Source organism: Desmodus rotundus, chromosome 4 (genome assembly GCF_022682495.2).
Source record: "Desmodus rotundus isolate HL8 chromosome 4, HLdesRot8A.1, whole genome shotgun sequence".
In the NCBI taxonomy this organism is placed as follows: Eukaryota; Metazoa; Chordata; class Mammalia; order Chiroptera; family Phyllostomidae; genus Desmodus; species Desmodus rotundus.
Genome location: NC_071390.1, coordinates 85,421,081 through 85,437,076, shown reverse-complemented (window position 1 = coordinate 85,437,076; position 15,996 = coordinate 85,421,081). Strand labels below are relative to the sequence as shown.

Below are 15,996 nucleotides of genomic sequence, written 5' to 3'. Positions count from 1 at the left end.
TTAGCTGTGTGCAGATCTATATGCTGAGTTCCAGGAGCGCTTCTATCAGGCCACCAAAATTGTGTGTGGCTTTGGAAACCTTATAAAACACATCATAAATTCTAAATTCAAGCAGATATCCTTCACAATTTAATTATCTTAAATAATTAAGTGGTTTACTATCTGTGAACCACTTTGTACAGAGTCAATTTATTAGTTTTCTTGAGGTATATTTGAAAATATTGATTTTTATAGTATGAAAAAGCATTAAAGTAGAAAGTATCTTGGGAAAAAATATTACAAATTTTTGTAGATATTTTCAATGTTTGTCAATGCACATGCACTTTATACAGTTAAACCTTTACAGTTTGTATCCTATTCTTTTTGATCTATCATTATATAAGTATAAGCTCATTTGTAAATGGTATGTTGAATTTAAAGCAATGAATGATAAAAATAAAGATAGGGAACTACGGAATACCATGAGTCTGTAAACGATGTTGATGTATGGAAAAATTATATATGAAATACTGAGTAATAGATAATATTACAAAAATAAAATATAAACTTTAAATACAGCTAAGAAAACTGCATCAGATATTAGTAATGAACTTTTATACTGCATGCAGGTTATTTCCTTGATCCTCAAAATAAACTTGTAACATGGGTGCGTTATTCTTATTTTATAAACGAGGAGAGTAAGGTTTAGAAAAATTACTTATTACAAATAAATATGTTGCCAAGCAAGATTTGAACTTGGTTTCCTGATTCCGAATTCAGTGGTTTTTAGTCATCCCAACTGCCTTTACGTAGAGTTACAAAAATTTAGAAATGGTTTCAAAATCATATAAAACAGTTAAATATCCAGTAGGTTCTTATTTTTCTCTTTTAAACTGCTTATATTCACAATAATTATAATTTAAAAAGTTGTATTTTGTACATGACCAAATCTTTTACAGAATGTAATCTTTCTTAGGAAGGGCGAGGTGATAATTATGAATAAAAAATATTTATCAAGGAGCACCAAACACACTTGGTATTTTGGGGGGATAGTTAAAATAAAAAGTCAATCGTCACAAGCAGGAGACGCGCGTCCTCAACAGTGACTGACGTTACATTGTAGCAGGACTCAGCGCCTCCTGGTAGGCAAGCAGCCAAACTCTCTCTGCAGGGACAGTTATGACAGTTGCTATACAAACAAATCTTCAAAGATGGAGTAAAACCCTCTTGGTGTCTACTGGAATATTGTTTAGAAAAAAGTATTCAGTGAATCCACTGGAACAGCTTATCAGCATTGGCTTAGGAAGAATCATAATTAGTATGGCTGAATGCAGGAATGCCTCAAACGGATGAATACTCTAAATTTGGCCCTTTTGCACCAGTCAAAAGGAGATCTGGTGAATAATCGATGGTGACTTTCAACAACAACTGCTTAGTGGCCATATCTAGAAAATTCAAGCTGAGAAGTAGCAGCCTCGCTTCCTCTTGATCAGGGCAGAGACAGTGGGCAATATTCGGATCCTCAAGAAAGGCAACTCTAGGGCTGGGAGCATCTACTCTGGCCGCATGGAATATTCAGATATGGTCGGACTCTTGAGTAGATGTAATGCATCAAACTGAAGCAAAAGGAAGAGAACGGCAGGTGAACATACTCTGCAATCTCTTGGAGTACAGCGGTTGAGGACCGCGCCCTGAATCCGACAGAACAGCAGTCAGGCTTAATCGTGCCCTAGTTGCAGGACCGTAGGCAGGATACTTTAGTCTACCCGTCTGGGGGTTAGTTTGCTCATCTTCAAAGTAAGAATCATAATAGTCAGCTCACAGGTATTATTAAATAATGTATAGAGTATCGTTGATACAGTTCTTGGGATATAGTAAGTGCTAAATAGTATCCAATATTATGTTATTATAATACTACTATTATTAGGCTGCCAAGGAAATTAGGTATTAAAATTAAGATTAAATTTTTAAAATACCATGTTTATATGACTATTCTTCCTACAAATTGTATTTATTCTGCAAATGATGGTGGTTATAATCTGAATAACATTGAGAGATTTGTAAGATGATGATGAATTATCTTGTGTTGTTTGTTATATAGGAGAGCAATGTGGCTCTATTGTACTTATAATACAATAGCAAAAGTCAAAGGAAATACAGCCAAATTTAGCCAGTGTTTCAGTGCATTCCACCCCTGGTGTAAAACAGGATGTCAAAGGAAGTAGTTGATTTTACAACCAACTTATACTTATAGGACAACTTAGCCTGAGTCCACGCGTTTCAGCCCTGTGCATAGGCTTTACCTGCTCAGTTGTCCAATGAATTCCATCAGTTTTATGGCCTATAGAAGCAGAGGTGGCTTAATTAACATGCATACCTGTGCACCCACTTAAAATTATGTTACTGGTCCTATATAAAGTGAATATCTACCCCAACATGAAAGTAGGTCAATACATCTTCACCTCCCTGACACCTTTATTATCTTCACTGAGATAAAAAATAAAGAACTGTTAATTTTTAATTTTTAACCTACAAAGTTTCTACTTACAGTAAATGAAGAATTAGGAAGCAATATTATCCAGGCATCATTATAAAAAAGAATCAGAACTGAGTGAATTATTAGCCCATTAGGCCCAATAATTATAAGCTCCTAACATGCATTCTTGATACTATATAAGTCTACAAGTTCTTATGTTCTATTAAACCTTTTAACTCAATTAATTTTGAATTAATATTCAAAATGTTATCCTTAACTGCATAGACATAAATATTTTGGGTTCAAGAAAGAAAAAGATGCAGTTTGCCTGGCGTAGGATTACACATGCTGTAGATTTGAATGAAACTCCTTTGTAACATCCACAGGAAGACCAAGGATTAACACAGCACGGAAAAAGAGCAATTCATTCTTTTTCCTAAAATTATTATTAGAAGAACTTCTCAATATTAAAGTGCCAACTTTCTCTTAGAAACATATATGTCTAAATGATTTGTTCTGTAATTCCAGGGGGCAAGGTTAGTTCTCCTGGGTCAGATTAATTTGAAGGTAGTCATAAATAAATACAAAAATTTAAATAGTCAACAGACAATTCAACTTTGTATATTTTGTGATGTTAAGGACTATCAAAACTTTTAGAGATTAAATACGAGTTATGTTAGGATAATGATCACCCATTTATAGTTAAAAAGAACAAAACACAAAAATCTACCCAAACGGGTCTATGAGTTAACAGCAGATGTACGTGAGAAGAGCATCACCACTTGCTTTAGTAGAATTAGCAGCTACTCTTTGCACTGTAGAAAGGTCATTTAACATTACTCACATACCAAACGTATTCATAAATCCTTCCTACAGAGACTTAAGTAGTTTATATGCAGTGGACTGAATTTCCCTTCTTCCTAAGTTTATGCCCCTTCTCCAGTGTTTACGAACATCTGTTAACAGTACTGCCGCTCTCTCATTTTCAAATTCAAAACCTGAGAATATTCTAGGTCTCTCCTTCCCCAAGTGCCAAGCATTGAGGCTGTGAACAGCTCCCTTTTTTGTTTTGCAATAATGCAGTCTACACCATATTTCTACCAATACAGTCAGTAAAACATCTATTGCATTCCCTTTACATGAAAGGAAGACACAGTTTCTTCAGAGAGATGAACTTACTGAGGCCGCACAGAAACTTACCAAAACAATGAGGACCAGAATCATGATTGGTTGAGCCTCAGATCATTAATTTTTCTACATCCCTCTGTTTCTGTTGGTTTTACTTCCACAACATTTCTCACAACTGTTTCAACTACCTCTTCCTTTGATCCATCTCCTATTGCTTTTGGCAGTAATGTCCTGACTGGTATCTCTACTCCATTGTTTGCAGGCAGGCTATACACCACTGCTAGCTTCTTGCTTCTGAGGCCATTCTCACCGCCCCCAACCCTATGTCCCAAATTTTCAAAGATCACTTTTTACAAAATCACATTTAAATGCCTTAGTGTTACGATGAGAACCCCCCAAAATTAATATTTTAAAATCCTAACCCCCAGAGTTGATGGTATTCAGAGCCAGGGCCTTGGGAGGTACCTAGTACAGGAGGGTGGAGCCCTCATGACTGCGGTTAGTGCCCTGATGAAGGAGACCCCCAGAGATCCCTCGCCCCCTCACTATGTGAGGGCACAGAAGTCACCAGCTGTGAACCAATAAGAGGACCCTCACCGGAATATGACCAGGTTGGTGCCTTGATCTTGAGCCTCCTGGCCTCCTGTGAGAAATTTCTGTTGTCTATAAGCCACCTAGCCTGTGGTATTTTCTTTGACATCCCAAATAAACTAAGATACTTAGCTGGGTACCCATGGCCTTCTGTAATCTACCAAAATGCAATTACTGCTTACTTATACATTCAATATTTCAGTCATTCAACAGACATTACTGAGTTCTTATCGTATACCAAACAGTTTGCCAGGTAATGCCAAAATGAGTAAGATATACAAGGAGCTTTCTTTAATTACATATGCAGAGAAAAATTTCCACAGAGGTGAATTTGATTGTTTTATAAAGGTGTTATCAGAAAAAATGTTAAGAAACATGTGGACAAATAGATATACTATAAACACTTGTTTTATGTTGAGGACTAATTTATATAGGATAGGATTCCTTGAATAATTCAAGTAATATTTCAGTGATCTTTTTTGTAGTACTTAACTATTTATCCATGTTCAAGTAAGTGCCTTTTATATTTTATGGTCTTGCCAAACCATACATATATACTAAGTACCATTTAAATAGAAAGAGAGATTAAAACTTATTTTTTCACGGATAACTTACCAGGAGATAGAATGTTGTCTGTGTTTCTTTGGGTTCGGCCAGTTAGGGTAGTGGTAACATTCACTGTTGGTTTCTTAAGTGCATTGGGTTTCTTCAGCAATGACTTTACTTGCTTCTGAGACTTGAAAACATTTGCGAGACTCCTAGACAATGATTGATTTATATACCAAGTTAAATTAGATACAGCAATTTGAGTTTTTATTTCAATGACTGATTGTACAAATTCCGTCAGATTTTTCTGCAGAAGCTGAACACCTGGTAGGGAACCGTTTATCCACTTAGGTATGGTGGCATTCAGTTTTGATACACGTGTACAAGCTTTATGACACACACTTAAAGCTTCATGGACAGTTTTGTTAAGTAAGGAGAAGTTAATTGAAAGATGAGTGGATTTTGTGTCCAGTAGCTTAAATCTAGAATTTAACACCTGCAGTTGAAGAGCCTGGTCTTTCTCACGTGCGGCCACACTGCCTGGTGTCAGTGGAACATGGTATGGGGTGAGTGCCTTGGTCACTTTTGACTCAATGTCTTGCAACCGAATTTCAAAATGCTTGGAAATCTTTGTGGCTAAGAACACTTTCTCCTCCAAATGACTCATATTTTCCTGATATTGTTTCATTTGGGAAGTGGTTTCATTGACAATTTGATAAATCTTTTGTAAATTGAACTGACTTAGTTGTTCTTCTTTAGGAATATCTGCAAGGGCCTTGGCAACTTGCAAAACAAAGTTGTATCTCTGATTGTCATTGACTAAAATCTGAACGGAATCATTCAAACGTTGGAATTGAGGAATAAATGTCAAAATAGTTTCCATATTTTGGATACATTTATCATTGGCCGTGGGATTGCACTTTATTTTACTTAAAGTCTCTTTTAACACGTAATTGTCTTGAATGAAATCAATGGCATTATTCATAATAGTCATTGTCTTATTTAGGCCATCTTCCGATTCTGAGGCATATTCATCGATACGTCTGTCTAAGGCATCACTACGACTCTGTGCTTCATTTCTCAGTAAATTATATCTTTTTGTAAGCTCTTTGATAAGAAAATTTAGACCGTTGACAGCACTAGTCAGGTTTTCCACTTTTTTCCTCAAAGCTGTTGCTTCTTTTGGTTGTTCATATGTCGTTGTCTTTCTAAACGATGCTCCCTGCTCCAGCAAGGGTTGAAGGATCTCCATATCATGAGTGAAATCATTTAGTTGCTCATTCATTTTATCAATTTTATAGGCCATGGGAAAGAGAACTTCAGCCAATGTTTGGTTTAAAACTTGTAAATTCTCTTCGGTGTCCGTAATTTGAAATTTAAAATCATTTCTGCATTTGGATAACATGTCTTCACATTCACCCCTGAAAAATTCTTTCTCCATTTCAAAAGTCATGGTGAGATTGTTAATCTTGCTCTCTTGGATGTGCAAATCATCAAACATTCGGAGCATCATCAAATCTTGCTTCTTTACATTCTCATGCAGAGTAGACAGGTACTCAGTGACATTATTACTAACTGATTCAGCAGCTGCAACACTCTGATGTGATACTTGTTCTGTTGATTCTCCATGTACTTCCTTCAGTTTAGAAAGAATCTTATTAAAGGACTCATAATACAGAATATTCCTCCTGTGCTCCTGTTCTAGAGCACCTTCTAAATGAGTCTGTTTTGCTTCTAGTTCTTTGATAGGCTTCTCACATGTAAAAGCCATTTCTTGCCTTAGATTCACAATGTGATTTTTAATATCTAGTATATCAGTCAAAGTGGGCCTATTTTCCTGCATTAAAATAGACTTTTGCTGGACTGATATTGAGACCACGGATTCATTTACTTGTCGAATGACATGTTTGGTGTCTTCAAGGTCCTCCCATAGTCTCGACACATTCTGGAAGAGCTGTGTTGCAGTCTCTTGCATGCCCTTTTGGAAAATTTTAAATTGTTGTCTAACTATGTCCTTTACCAGGTTGTTAATGCTGTCGGATTTTAGATCTAGAGAAAGTAATAAAGATAAACAATAAATGACACATGATTTTAATGATTTAAACTTTAGATGTCTCTAAAAAAGATACATTTGAAGCCAAACACTAATAGTGCATAGTAATAAAAATACATTTTGACTACTCTAATGAAATTTTTAAACATGTATGCAGTTCATAGAAGGCAATCACTTTCTTAATGGATAAGTCTGAAGGGGGAAATCAGTTGCAGTGTGGAGTATACCAGAAGCATAAAACCAAGTTTCTTTGGACAAAAGACAGGAGATGACTACTGTCCTCGGGTAACAGGCTTTTGTACATAGTGATTCCAAGTCTCGTGTGAAAGTTAATGGCTTTGGGCTTTCTGCCTGAGTAGATAGTACCTGACGCTAGGCCATGCTTGTGTCGCTAGGTTTCTAGTAATTAAATTTCCGAGCTTGTGTTGTGAGGTTATTAAAACTAATAAATTAACTACAGAGAAATAATTTTATGGATTCCCAAATGAGAAATAATGTGAATAGTCACAATATTCAACAACAGTTTATAATAATAATAAAATAATAATAATAATAGGTTTAGAGATCACTAAATCAAATCAAAAGAGACATTCAAGATATACCCTGATTACTATAATATGACATTAATTCTCGACCCAAAGAGAAGAGGCCGCTCCCCACTAATGGAACACATTGTAGTATCTCCAGTATTAGAAAGCATGGACTGATCGCAGCCGTGGATAGTTCTAAAAGTAGCATTAAAAAAAAGTAAATTAAAAAGGGCCTGCACTATTCAGGAGTGTTTAGAATAGAAAATAAATATTTAATAATGTAAAAAATCAAAACAAAACTGAATGAAATAAAACACATGTTACAAAAAACAGAAAATGAGAAAAAATAAAACATATCCTTGAGGCATGTTTATAATACACATGAAGCACATGTAAATGGAAGATATGTCCATCCTAAAATGTAAGCAATGATGATGCCAGCAACACAATACAGAGAATTTTAAACAACAAGGTCTGAAGAATGGTGTGTTATGAAATGAGTTATGGCTACTATGAAGCTAATTCAAGAAAGATGAGTATAGGGCTAAAATCTTGATCAAAGTAACTAAGAAAATAGTAAACAGTGAAAATGAAAATTAGGAGGTCCTTCAGCTGTTATTTAATAAAAAAAATATGTTGGGTAAAGGGTAAAATCACAGAACTATCTGAAAATAAATAATATTATTAGCTTAAAAACTTGTTTCAGGGTACGAAGCTTCTCAGGTAACATATCTATAATTTATAACAAAAGGAACATCTGTGCCAGGATCTGGTTTTGTAAAAATACATAAAAGTGATTTATGTTAATAATTTAATGGGCACATCATTTTAACCCTATTTCGTTCTTATGTGTTTCTTTCACTTTCTAAAAATGATATTGTGTTTGTAAATGATACTGTGTCGGTGTATTGTGATACTGTGTTGACTTAACAGATATATTTGATATTAGACACCTTGACCTGCCCCTTCTGTGGCTGTGATTTATGACCTCTTCATAACATTTAAATACCTCTTAAGAAGTGGGGGCATTTGATTTTGAACACTTTCTAGGGCTACTAGCAAATAAGACAGTGTTCCTCACCTCAGAATTAGACTAAGAGGAGAGGTTGTGGTTTTGCTGGGCAAGCACAGTGCCTGGAAGAGTGAGTTTAGTTTTTGTTGCCTGTACCAACATTCATTAACTATAAGCCCTCTGATTCTCATAATGGATTGTGCTCAGTACACAATTAATGCATCCTAATGAGGGAGGAATTTTGTTGCTTTATAAGTGTATACTTTTTTCTGTGTTGCTGCCAGATTTTTGTTAGTAGGTTTATAAGAAGCAGGTGACAGGCTTAATTCTCTCAGGTTATGATAACCAAATTTTGCTAAGCGAATTTCATTATCGTGGTTATAGTCAGGTATATGCTGTGTCTCTCTGACTTCTTGCTCATGCTATCACTTCGGGGGAAATGTATTTCTCTCTCATGCTTGCCATCAGTAAGTTCTGGCCACAGGGGACGTGCCAGAAATGTGGGACAGGGTCTTTCTTTCCGTGGCTTACTAGTACCAACTATTTACATGACTAAAAACAATCATGGTTGATTCTATACTGGCAGATGATATGGAAATAGCAAATTCCACCTTTTTTATGTTTTTTACCTGTAAACCACAGGTGAAAATAGAAAAAAAAATTGTGAATGACAGAAATGGAGTTGTACAGTCAGTATTCATTGTTTATAGAACAAAGTGAAAGGGACCGATAATCCTGAAACTTCAAAACAAACAACAAACCCAGTGAACTGCGAAGTTCCTAGTAGCCCAGATACTTTCTTAGAATATCCGTGCTTTACCTGAAACCACGTCGGCTAATTAATTCCTCCTGATTAATCTTTAATTAGTTGAGATGGTTTCTCTTCATAAAAGTCTTCCCTGGTCCCCTGACACTGGATTTGTTGAAACAACCAGTCAGACCCATTGTACCCTATGCTTAGCACAGACCACAGCAATTACTCACTATCTACAAACCTCTGTGGGGGCAGAATTAAGCTGCCTGTCCAAGATGTCCGCACCCTAATTCCCTGAACTGGAGAATATGTTATCTACAATACTTGGCAAACAGGCCTTACGAGATGTGATTAAGGTTAAGAACAGTGAGATTAGTCTGGATTATACAGGTGAGCCCGATGTAATCCTGTGTGTCCCTAAAAGAGGAGGGGAAGGCAGAAACGTGGGCCTGAGAGATGGAAGAAGGACTCAACAGTGGTTTCAGGCCTCTGGAGATACAGAAAGAAGTCCACGAGCCAACAAATGTAGCAGCTTCTAGAAGCTGGGAACAAGCCTCAGTCCTACTACTGCAAGAAAACGAATTCTGACAACTTGAATTAGCAGGGTACAGATCTTCCCACTGAACCCCTAGAAAGGAACACAGCCTGCTGCTTTAAAAGCACAAAATTCATTTAGTGGGTTGTCTTTTTGTTGATGGTTTCCATCGCTGTGCAAAAAAGTTTTATTCTGATGTAGTCCCATTTGTTTATTTTTTCCCTTTCTTAAGGGGACTCATAGATAGTGAGCAGACTGACAGCTCTTGTGGAGGAGGTGGGTTGGGGAGGGGAGGGATAGAGGGAAAAATAAAAAGGGCTCGCGGACAGCGACAACAGTGTGGTGGCTGCAGGGGGAGGGCGTGGGTGGATGTGGCAGAGGGTGTAAGGGGGGTAAATGGTAATGGAAAAAATACAATAAAAAGTAATAGCTGTTAAAAAATAAAAGCACAAAATTCAGGCAAACTGATTCACATTTATAAAGAAATGTGATCACATTTATTATTTCTCTGACCTGAGATATTGTAGAATATGTTTTATTGATTATACTCCAGGAGCTAGATATTGTATCTTTATCAATATTACTGAGACAGCCATGAATCTAGCTATTGTGTTAATCCTCCCTTAATCTCATCTGAATCCTGAACTGGAAATGACAATAAAAATAAATTAAATATGGCTAATAGATTTCTTTTAACTATAAAGGAATGCCAGTCAGTTAAGCTATAACTACGTATATAACATCAATAAAGCAGATGAAATATTTAGTCAAAGATCTGACTATATAGTAAAAAATATTTAGTTTTTTCAAATTATTTCAGAAACCAAGTTATTTAAAAATATCTTATTTTTAAAATCTGTATCAAATTAATATACCACCAATCTAAAACAAAGATACCTAAGTGATATCAGAAAAGACAAATGAGTTATTTGTCTTTTGTCTGAACTGAATGAATGATTTACTTGGTTTTACTTTTACCTTTTAGAAAAGCTTGAAATTCCCTGCCTTTATTTTCATTGATTTTCTCTTCTAGGGAGGCATATGTGTCCCTTACATCCGTCATAGCCAAAGAAATGTCGTCAATCTTCTCCTGCAGAAGGGCCAGTTTTGTTGCCTGGCGGTTCATCTGGTCGTTCACTTTTTCTGCCACTGCTGTATGTGGATGAAGAGAAAATTGGAAACAGTGAAAAGACATATTTAAAACCTTTCAAATATTGTGATAGGTTTAAAGGCAATTCAAACAAATAATGTTTGTACTACATATTTCAAAGTATAGGCTATATGCATTTAGCAAATGACAACCAGAATTTTATACTATTTAGGGGTAGAAATTTGTAAGAAAGTTTTATAATAGCTTAGAGTTCTAAAATCTTTTCTTCTCAATAGAAGAAGAAATTCAGGGTCGGAAAATAAAAATAACTAAAATGAAAATAACATGCTTAAGGTTACAGAGCTAAGGCCTCAGCGCCTGCTTTCAGAGCCAACGCCCCTGCATTAAATATGTTTAGCTGTGTATTCGTACGGATGTAGCTGTATTCATATTCTTGGAACGTTGTCCTTTACTGAGGTATTCTCTAATAGGAGATAGATTTCAGTTTAAATAACTTTATATAACAATGATACTTGTCATGCCTTTTGAAGTGTACTTAATAAATCAAGGATGATTTTATGATGTTTTATGAAGATACTAAATTTCCTTTAAAAAATTCAAGTACAGTTTCTAAGCTGTAGTCACCTGCATCTTAAAGAGATCCCCTTAAATCACATTTCTTAATTTGATTGCATGATTTTGTATGACTATGCCAAATACAGTGAAGAGATGCTTTATCAGTAACCAACCTATGTTTCTAATAGACAAAATGAAGCCTAAAAGAAATGGTATTTATGATTAGAAATATGAGAACATATATAATAGGACAGTTTTGTAACAACAGAAGATTCTTGTTGGCTCTTAGTCACAATTCTTCTCTCTAGCCAGTGACATTGTCCCTTAGTGGTCTCCATCAACCAGTGAAAGGAAGCTGTCCAGCTCCCTTAAAAGAATCAAGGCATTCCTTCCGTGTCAAGTGTCTTGCATGATTGCACTCTTTGGAAGACAAAAGTTTGAATTTACTTTGGAAACCTGTGATTTCCTAGCAGCAGCATTTGTATTCTGTGTCTGCACACAGAGCTTCAATAATTACACAGGGTCTCTTCAGGCTGGGAACCTGCAGCTCAGCCAGAGGTTCTCTCACCATGTGGCACCAATATCAGAGGTATGTTAATGTATCATCAACAAACATTCGACAGCCAAGTGATTTCTTGTTTGGAAGTTGTCGTAAATAGCATTGACAAGAATTGGGTGGGGGATGATAGTAATTACAATCTGTGACCTGGGTCACAACAGTCTTGCTGCTGTTGTGGCTGCTGCTCAGCTGTCCCTCCGCCAACGGCCGCGTGGCTCTCAGCCTGGTGGGTGTGTATCAAGCGCTGCTGTTCCTGGGCTAGACAGAAGCAAAAGAGAGGAGAGAGAGTTAAATATTGAGACTGCCTCGTTTTTTTCAGTCCTGCGCAATAATGTGGCTGACATTCATTTTCTCGTCTACTGAAGCGTGCCCGGGTGATTGCAGAGGAAGCCCGCCCCGCCAGCAGCCGTAAGGCAAGCGGCGACCGCATTGATCTCAGAAGCGCAGGCCTCTCATTGTGTTCTGAAATAGTATTCAGGTCTCCTTTCAGACGAAAGTGGTTGGTAGTTTGGGGAAACTGCAAACTGACAGGCATAAACTGCTGCATAATGGAGGGGACTTTAAAATCAGCGGTGTTAAAAGCCATAGCAGTTTTGTAAGTTGTCTGCCACAAAGGCTGCTTGTTTAACAGTGCAGTTTTCAGCCGGCATCTGCCTGGAAGTAAGGGAGAGCTATGGATTCCTGTAACAGTGCCACGTAAGTAAGTGGTTTCTCCCAGACTTTTAAGAAATTCATGGGCTCAAAACCTAAGAACTACAAGTAAAAGTAAACTTTTATAGGACATGCCTCAAGGGGATCAACCTGTAGAATCAGTGACATTTCAAAGAAATAGAAAGTCTTACAAAATAAATCTCTCTGTTGAAAAATTGCTCCCCATTTCCCATGAATCAAATACTATTTTTTATAGCAATATAATTTTTCTTTGGGGAAAACAAGTAAAGGAAGATGTTAAAAGTATTCAACATATTAAGTAATGTGTATCTATAACTTGTAGACTTCTAATGAACAAATTTTTTATTTGAAGTCTGCATATCAGCCATTAGAAAACAAGTGTTTGGTATCTGTACTTCTTCCCAAGTGAAATTATGTACCAATGAAACACCACCTTTGGCACATGCTAATCATGCTCTCTAAGGCATATGTGGCTGTGACAATAATACTAAAGCACCTCCACTCCATAGAAAGTATAATATATTGGACACTAATTTGAGGTAGTCTCTGTTGTCAGATTGAATTTTGTGTTGCTTTTCTTCGGAGCATTGGGCTAAGTCAGTGAATTTCCACTCGTGTCCAAGGTTTTTGTTTTGATTTTGTTTCTTCCCGCCTCCCCTCTCCCTGCTGTATTATAAATAGTCCTACAGATTTATTGGGTTGAGTAAGACAATATGCAGCTTGGGAAAAAGTGTACTTATTTGGGGGCTGCTGTATGTGCTAGAAAGCGTTAATTTTCTGCTAAGTCCTAGCAATAAAGTTCTTATAATCCAAATTCGAGTTAACTCTTACAAATACATCCACTAAACAACTGTACACATTTTTAAAGTCAAGATTCCTCCTTAGATAATGTAATAAAGCATTTTTTCTGGCAGCTAAAATCTGCCTACCCAAGAGGATACTTACAGCAATGGTTCTGGAACCAAGGTCCTTCAAACAGCCATATCAGCATCACCTGGGAACTTTTCAATATGCAACTTCTAGGCTCCACCCCCACACCTGCTCATTTGAAAAACTGAAGCGGGGCAGCATCTGTGGTTGAACAAGCTCTCCGTGTGATCCCAGTGTACACTAAAGTGTGAGAACCACTGGACGAGGGGGTAAAGATTAATCTTCCTTAGCGACTTCCCACCTCCCTACCTTCCCTGTTTCCCTCAGCAGTGAAGGAGTGTTCGTGGCACGGACTAGTACATATTTCAGCAAAGGAACAGGTGGGTTTATCAGGATGAACGAATGTTCTTTTCATGTTCTTACCTAGATCACATGAATACAAAAGGAGCTGGTGCTTTAAAAGTTGTACCATCACTTAACAGAGAGCAGGTTCTTTGTTAGGAAGCAACACACAATTATAATAAAAACAAAGACTGTATTGTTTTGTGGCGTACAAACAAGTTTCCGAGGAAGATTTCCTTTTCTTTTATTAACTTTCACCATGTTATGGATTTTTTTTAACATTTCTTTACAATAGTGGTTTTTCATCAGTTATGGAAGTCAGAAGCACCAGTGAACTTTGAAACACTAAAAGTGTCAAATGTTCTTTCCATTCCCTACTTGAAGATTCTGATTCAGATCAGTTCTGCGGAATAGGAAAAAAAAATATATATATATATATATAATTTTAAAACTTTACAGGTGATTTTGAAGTACGACCTTGCTTAAGAAGTACCAATTTAGAATAACTTGCAAAATGTTCTAGTTCTAATAAGTAAATTCTTTGATTAAAATATCAGATATTTTTATATTAAAATTGTAATCCAGCAATTGATCTTCATAGATTTTTAAACAGCCAGACACACTTGTTGTTAACAAGAGCATATGTTAAAGAGAGGATTTATTTTAACTCCACTGAAAGAAAACCTGAGTCTCCTACCACTCTCTTCATAGTGAAGTGAGCCTTTATAAGTAGGTGGCGAAGTAGGCTGGGGTGGAAGGTGCTTTTCACAGTTCCATGATTACTTGCTCATACAGACAATTCCATTCTCTCTCTTGTTATGACACAGGATCCCTGAGTATGTACTGCTTAGCCTGGAAATGTGTGAAGAGAGTTTGAGCACCTTCCCAGCAATCAAACAGAGCCCACTGACAACTCTGAATGTCACAGAAATAAAATGCCCTTTCCATGAAAAACCTAGGTTATTACTCGTCACTCGCATCTAGCAACATTCTACATACCTCACCTCCAAGGTCATATTTAGTCAGTATGCACTAATGTGGCCTACCAATTATTAAAATATTAAAATGAAGCCACACCTGTAGGCTAAGATGTAATAATAAAGTGTGATAACTGATAAATTATTTATAAATATAAAATTAACTTATTGCTAGTTAATTGTGGATGCATAATAAAGGATATGTCTTGTAGAATAGATGATTACCGGAATTCCTATTGTAAAAATATCTGAGAAGTAAGTATTTTCAGAACTTACAGTTTGCTGGGCTGGGCCCGTGACAGGCTCTACACAGGGTTTATGAAACATGCAATGTTTTAGCAGAATCATCAAATTATTTGGTGCTTACTTTAGTTTACTTGTTATTACATACTAATTGTTTTCAGTGCATGGTGCTCCATAGATATCATTTGAGAATTTATAATAAATTATTAAAACTAGTTAGCATGGAACAACTTTTGATATACAAAATAACAACTGAATTAGTTGTTCAGTGTTTGAATACAGCCCCTGAGCCTTGCTACCCCACCCTTATAATCGAGAGACAGGTGGGTGAGGTGCTCATGACCCTGAATGAAGTGGAGGGACCTCAATAAAAATCACAAGCATTTTAAGTAGAGTTTATTTCTAGAGGTTCACAATACTTTGCTAAACTTTAGTATAAATCATAAGGCATTTTTATAATGCATTATTATATTCTAATGAAAACAGTTCTCTTTATCTCACTCTTTATAAACTATGGCATGTTGTACATTGAACATGGAGATTATGACACTGTATTTCATTTAGTTTCCTTCTCCATTTGAGAAAGACTGGAAAAGCAGGGAACCACACCACACACTCACCCAGGAGTAGGCGGGGGTGTTATAAGCCTTCTAGGGTCATATTTGGGCGGGGGCACTTCATCCTCACACTTCTCTCTGTGCCGCCCAGTTGAGATAAGACCCTGCATGCACAAGAAGTGAAAACAAACCTGGGCTCCAGGTCAAGTGTCAAGAATAGACAGTTAAAAAAACAAAAGAATAGAAAGGAGGTAACTGAAGAGTTAAAACCTAATTTTCTATGACATTAGAGTCAAAAGAATTTAAAATAAATTTCATTTTGTGAGCTGGAAAAATGCTATTTCTTTACAAACAAGGGAAAAGAAAGTGACATAATAGAGAAAATCAGATCAGAAATAAAAGCTAAAAAGATTAGAAAAAAATTAAATCTAGGACAAGTGATTTTCTTTAGAAAGAAAAAATGAAATTGAAAGGGATAAAGAATAATACATAAAAGTATTGAGTGA

The 15,996-nt window shown here is 36.3% G+C and overlaps 1 protein-coding gene across 2 annotated transcripts in view; it reads right to left on the bottom strand.

Annotated features, from left to right (window-relative positions):
• Nucleotides 1-15,996, bottom strand: part of MMRN1 (multimerin 1) — a 68,321-nt gene that overhangs the window by 13,728 nt on the left and 38,597 nt on the right. For both annotated transcript variants that reach the window (XM_045183796.3, XM_045183795.2), the window contains 3 exons: nt 11,977-12,087; nt 10,583-10,756; nt 4,790-6,769 (listed from right to left, as the gene is read on the bottom strand). In XM_045183796.3, coding sequence (XP_045039731.2) covers nt 4,790-6,769; nt 10,583-10,756; nt 11,977-12,087 — 2,265 coding nt within the window. The remainder of the gene's footprint in view (nt 1-4,789; nt 6,770-10,582; nt 10,757-11,976; nt 12,088-15,996) is intronic.